Below are 6,806 nucleotides of genomic sequence, written 5' to 3'. Positions count from 1 at the left end.
CCATAGTACCATGTAGAGGCACAGTATGCTTTTGACAAACTTTCATTAGATAATACATTAATTAATTCCCGCAAAAAAATAGATAATTAAAAATAAATAAATAAATAAATAAATAAATAAATAAATAAATAAATAAATAAATGAATAAAAAAATAAATAAATAAAATATGTGAAAAAAAATAGAGACATGTTTTGTTCACTCTTTGAAGGTAATTGAAATTATGGTATTGGAATGTTTTTAACAAGCTTATTTTATACAAACCATTTAACTTATGTTTGAAATTTAAGCGTTTCGACAATACATCAACCGTTAGCTAAAGTCCTTTAAACATAACAATATACAACATTTACCAATTAATCGACATTTCGATGATGCACTCCATTTCCTTCCATTTATGCACGTGATCACACTGTCACCTTCAATGTTATACCCACTGTAACATTCTATCTTTACATAATTGCCAAAGACAAACTCGTCACCTCCATCTGTGTCAGTTATTTTTCCGTTGTACGGTGTAGGATCATCACAGACTTAAAAGTATTGTAAAATCATATCAATAGTAATCATTATAAATATTGTCATTATTTCAGTCAACAGTTGTTATATGATACTTAAAATGCTTATAAGTACACACTTTCAAGCTTTTATCTGTCTTTCAATTGGCGTTATGATAATTTATTTGCTGTCAAGTTGAGTTCAATTAGTATTACTTAGTATATTTCAATAGATTGACAATAATAATTATAGTAAGAGACCAATAACTGATAATGAAAATTGTTACTGATACAACATCTAAAATCATAAAAATGACTACCCAACTCTATACAAGGATTGAGAGTAGCACGATGTTTACAAAAACCTGTTGGTCACGTGGATTATTGGTTTTGTTTTAACTTATCAAATATAAAATTGTACACAATTATGGTAAAACGTTAAGTAATTTTTTATTTTTACCTGTTCACTGACCATTTCACTCGGGTGGGCATAAAGCCATTTTAAAGCTAAACGTAAATGATTATCAGCAGGATGAAGGCACTATCTATTAATTACAGCACAACAATATTTAAGAAACGGCGTTAGTTACATGTATATGCAAGTATACCTTGTATTTGACATGACACAGTTTTGTCCCATCCATCTGATGTACAAATAATTTCTGAAGAACCTTGTAAATCATAACCATCATCACACTTGACAGTAGCCAATGATCCAATACTTGTACCAAGTGACGTATTCACTTCACCATTCGCCACTGAGAATCGTCCACAATCTAACAGAATTAAATAGTGAGTACATAGCAGCACACTCTTCTACCCACAATTAAGCAATATAACGATTTGTTTTAACTTTTATAATTGAATAAGATATAAGTTTTACCTGATGTATCACATGTAGGATAATCTGTCCATGTTTCATCTTCTTTGCATTCGATTACTGGTGCTCCCGTCAAGATATAGCCAGGCGCACATGTTATCTCTACAACTGTTCTATATGTTGTCTTTGTACTATTTGCAGAGCCTTTGGCCGGAACAGGATCACCACAATCTGATTACAATAATAGATGAAAGTTTTCTCTTCATTACATCCCAAACATATCGATCGCATAGAAATTACCGTCATGCAGATTCAAGTCAAGTCAAAAGTAATACTACGGATGATTCAAAGAAATACAAATATTCAACTGTTTTAGAATATATGAAAATAATTGTCGAACACGTTTTTCAAAGGTTTTTGTCCTGTGACAGTGAATGCATTATTGCGGTAATATACCTGTATTCTGTTTATTGACATTGTAAAAAAGTATTTCAATTAATAATTTTTCAATCGATCATTTTAATACATATTTTTTCTTACCAACAATTTCGCAGTCAGTCCACTTTTCCCATGAACCATTGGATAGACACATAACATTAGAATTCACTTTTGGGTTATAACCAGTCCAGCAACTTATACTCGCTGATTCACCAAATGTAGTTTTGTTTCCAATCAATGTAACATGGGCATAGTTTGGCCTTGGTACTTTACAGTCTAAACGTATGTTTTACATGTCAAAAATATTTTTAATCAACTATTACAATCAAGACACAAGCATGTTTTATTATTGATATAACTGGTGTAGATTATATTTTAAGCTAGTTTAGCGTCGTTATGAAGATTTGAATCGATTTGTCCATTTTCAAATTAAAGTGTTTTTACGAAACATCTACCCGATATAAGAAGCATGCTATATCGTACACTATCCTTGCCTTAAACAGTCGAAATGAATAAATCTTATATGTGTACACGCTTTGTTTATTGCTATTAAAGGGAACAGTAAATGATTTGTTTTTATTTTTCGAGTTTGAAAATGGCACATTTATTTTTTAAAAACTTATTTCCAAAGGATTGAAAATCAAATATTTATTTTTGAAAACGAGAAGTTCTTACCAACGATGTCACAGGCTGGGTTTTGTGTCCAAGTTCCATTTGACTGACATGTTATAACTGCTTGACCTGATAATGTATATCCATTGGCACATGATATCAGAGCAACTGTTCCGTTTGTAGTTTCTGTCGTGTTAACTTTCCCATTGGCAGGTGTTGGATCACCACAATCTATTTGTAGATAAAATAGAATTATAATTATAGTATCTAATGAAAAGTGGGTACATATTTTCAAAATCCCACCAATCTTTAGAGTAAATAGAAACCGATAACTTTTGAACTTAAAGGAAATCTATTTTGTCCGATTGTTGAAAATATTTGGTTTTACAAAGATCGAGGACAAACGTCGACGATTATTACACTTACTATTTTTATATACTATGGTAATAATATTAAAGTTAACAGATAACCTTTAGTAACGGTCAACAACCCATATACACTGTATAAGTAAAGTGTAGAAAACGTGAAACCTAGAATATTTAATATTTACAATCAATCAAATCAATTTATATCAGGAGTCTGGACAACTTTACAATGAACACGTTGATGAATAATATATTCTTACATCTATCAACACAACAAAGGAAGTAGTGTGTGGAGTAATATGTACTTAGTGACGTTAGTGTGGATGAAAAAGCATAGCAATTCTAAAAGGCTACCGAAGTAAGTAATTTCACCGTAACAAAGAACTTGTAAATACAATCTTTAATAATTAACATCTGAACGTTACTGAAAACAACATTATTTTATTAAATGCATGAGCATAAAATCTCACGAAATAAAATAAAGATCATCGTTTTTGCTATGATAACTAGAACTTTACCAATTAGTTTACATCTTGGTTTATTGGTCCACTCCCCGTTTATCTGACAAATGATATCACTGTTACCATCCAGTATATGATCTTTATCACAAGAAACATGGATTGCAGCACCATAATTTGTCTTTGTCGAGTTTGTAAAACCATTGTTTGGTGTTGGGTTACCGCAATCTACGGAAAATGTATTATAAAAAATAATCTATCCATCTATTACCGTAATTCATGATACTATAATTATTAAGAATCTAAGTTGTTGAGCGTTTGAGCCAAGTTTATATTTCAGATTTTCCAATTCAAATCAATTCTAATGAAAGGACTCGTTTTGATAAATCGGGATAATTAACTAAATTCGAAATTAAAAACTGTTGATATTGTTCTGTACTTAATATGTTAAATATCTTATCAAAGAAATGAATATATATTTGTTTAAGAACATATATATAGAAATACCTTAATTATAACATACATACTGACCATTAACGTAAATGATTGAAATTATGATTATACAAACCTGTACATACAACAGCTATATCGTCATCATGGTTACAATTATCATATGTTTCGTACGTGCAATTGTTTAAATGGACCGCGTCTTCCCGACAAATTAGATCGTCAATAAATATTGGCCCTTTCCCTGCTCCAAAATATGATTTACCATAAAATCCCATTGCTGGCCTGCAGAGGGAATTACTTCATTAAAAAATAACGGCATACGTTTTCTTATTGCTTTATCTTTAAAAAGCATATAAATCGAAGTCCAGTAACTGTTTTAGCTTAAAAAAACACTATTAGATTTAATTATAATAACAGCGAGTAATTAATAGATGATGTTGGGTACCTTTTACGTTTGAATGTACTGTTAATTTAATCTAACAGTACCAGTATATACAAAATTATGTCAATGTATAAGTCTCAAACTTCCCATTACATCGATTTCTTGTATACCCAACAAATCATTTCCGCGTAATAGGGCCAAACGTCTTTAATATGCAGATCTGAAAATCTTCACCAAAACGCCTATTATTACTGTAAGTTATAATGTGAGTTATCCAATCTAGAACAACGGCAGCATATCCAAATAATTGCGCCTGTGAAAAACCTTTTTACACAAATAATCGTCTTGTTTACTTTTTTATTACAGTATGCATTTTACTGTGCTTCCAGTGTGTCTTTTTCAGCCTTTTCCAAATCAACCAATTAAAACAATGAACACATTTTTATTATCATGGTTAAATGAAAATCGTTATAAAACACTGACTTTGAGGTTAAAAATAACAAGGCAATATGCCACTTACGGGTATCCAAGCATTCGACATATAACATTAGCTTCTTGTATTCCGAAAGCATCATCGCATACTGTTCCCCAAGTATCTAAAGACTTGATCTCGACCCTACCAGCTGTCGAATTGGGTCCGTCAACAAGCCGTACACCAGTGATATCCAGCGGAAAATCTATATAAAACTTGCATACTACAAAGTCGTTACAGAACAATTGTTGCGCTGCAAGAAGTAGTATCTTTTCTATAGATATTTCTTACCAGTTTGACCCGCTCAAGCATTGTCCATTTGAATTATATGATTTTTCCTTCAAAACGAGTTGAATGATATACAGGATATTTGTTAAGTTCAGTATAAGATCGGAATATATTTCACCGAGTGAGCACCAAAAGGTATATTTCACAAGTGGTGCCGCCACGAGTGAAATATGAACTTTTGGTGTTCATAGAGTGAAATATATTTCGATCTTTCACTAAACTAAACAAATTTTCTTTTTATTATATACAAAGAAACGTTTTGAAGAGACATTAAACCTAATACTGAATAAAAAGCACGCCAAATAATAATACAATGTGACGTCATTTACGACGTTAAAAACAGTGAAATTATCAGTTTTATATCACTGATATTTTTCTATAAATCACCGAAAAGCATGTAATAAGTCTTGTGTTATTTGATATTTGGAGGATTTAATTTTAATTACTCACTCCAGTGCATATCTTTGCTTAAGTATCTATCAAAGGCTAAATTGCGATATATGTTTGGCGTTTCTTAAAGCTTTAATTTATAATCTCTACAAACTTAAAGTTATATTTTCATATGATAATTAGAATTATACATACTGTACTCTTGACACTCCCCCTCTGTAACCCACTCTTGTGTTTGATTATTACAGGTAAGTTTTAGTTTCCCAACGTAAGTCTTGTAGTATGAGCAATCCGCAAACAAACTCGTGTCATTATAAGTGAAAAAATCAACGCCCCAGAAAAATATATCTGGTTGTCCGCATTCTAATAAAAAAGAAATAAGTTGGCGTGATTGATTTGTTACGAATTAATAAATAAATAAAATGCGTTCCAGAATAAAAAAGGAAATTCCAGATGTCCTTTTTCCGGGGGTCGACCTTAAGCCACTTTTTCAGCAACAAATTTACATGCAGAGAGAGTTACATAGTGAGACTAGAAAGATAGAGGAATAATTCCCCTATCTTTTAAACCTAGTACCTGGCCGTTCTGCGGATACTTTTCGACTATCTTTTTATAGGGGTTTATTTTCTAAGGATAATTTTGCAAACTGTTGTTTGGAGTTATTTGATAAATATGCATAGAAGTATATTGTTTATACTTTAAAATGGTTCTTGTTACTGGGTCGTATGGGGGTTGCGTTTATTGGACGCCGCCTTTCCTTGTTGATCTTGTTTATCATATTTTAATATTACTGTCATCTTTGCAGTTCATTCTCCGAAATCGCAAATGGTGTAATACTATTTTACGAAATGAATAAATATGATATTTTTTCTGCATATTTCTCATGCGTTAGTATGATCTTTGCTGATAATTGTTATTTGTGTAGATGAAAATGTGTTCGTGATATATGGTTTTACCCCCGTTTATATGAAAATGATATAATCAATGAAAAAATGGAGGGTCATTCAATAACGCAAACATTTGTTCTTGTTTTTTTATGACAATAAGTTTCTTTATTTAACATTTTCCATCATACATCATGTTGTTAAAATGAAAACAAATGTAGTAAAACAACAAAAATAAAAATATGTAAAAGTTATCTACAACTGATATTAATATGATAATTAATAAGCTAGTGGTAACGTATTATTGCCAACTAATCCATTTTTAACAAACAACCTATAAAAAATACGTATCCATTACCTACAATGTAATCATTACATTTATTTACATTAATTATCAACTTTAAAAAAACAAGTGCAAAAATATAATATTTATAGTGAAAAATGAATAATAATAATGATAACAACAACAATAGAAATAATAATTATAATAATAATGAACTTCAATGTTCATATATAAATATATATATTAATAAGTGACTTCAAATGATTTTTCTCATTTTCTTTTCAAAAATATGCCATGTTTATTTGCCAGGGTGATATTGAAATGAGAAAAATAAATTAATGTCAGTTATTTTTAGTATAAGATTATACTATTTTTACTATTTTTCTCATTAAACTTATATGCCTTGAAGTGTAAATGAAAATATCAGTGTAAAAATTTTGCTTTATCAATATAATATAACTGTTACATA

The 6,806-nt window shown here is 30.2% G+C and overlaps 1 protein-coding gene across 1 annotated transcript; it reads right to left on the bottom strand.

Moving 5' to 3' along the window:
• LOC132745799 (sushi, von Willebrand factor type A, EGF and pentraxin domain-containing protein 1-like) lies at positions 1 to 5,980 on the bottom strand (the record flags this gene model as incomplete). Its single annotated transcript, XM_060734781.1, is given in 11 exon segments — positions 1 to 39; positions 352 to 531; positions 1,104 to 1,271; positions 1,379 to 1,546; positions 1,856 to 2,029; positions 2,429 to 2,596; positions 3,249 to 3,416; positions 3,757 to 3,920; positions 4,541 to 4,697; positions 5,366 to 5,533; positions 5,962 to 5,980. Coding segments are annotated over 11 exon segments (1,573 nt in total), but the record flags the coding sequence as incomplete, so codon positions are not given.
• Positions 5,981 to 6,806: the final 826 nt, after the last annotated feature.

The sequence above is a fragment of the Ruditapes philippinarum genome, unplaced genomic scaffold, assembly GCF_026571515.1.
Source record: "Ruditapes philippinarum isolate M1 unplaced genomic scaffold, ASM2657151v2 ctg17528_1_1_1_1, whole genome shotgun sequence".
In the NCBI taxonomy this organism is placed as follows: domain Eukaryota; kingdom Metazoa; phylum Mollusca; class Bivalvia; order Venerida; family Veneridae; genus Ruditapes; species Ruditapes philippinarum.
Note: the sequence above shows the minus strand (reverse complement) of the source record. Positions and strands in the feature narration are given on the sequence as shown.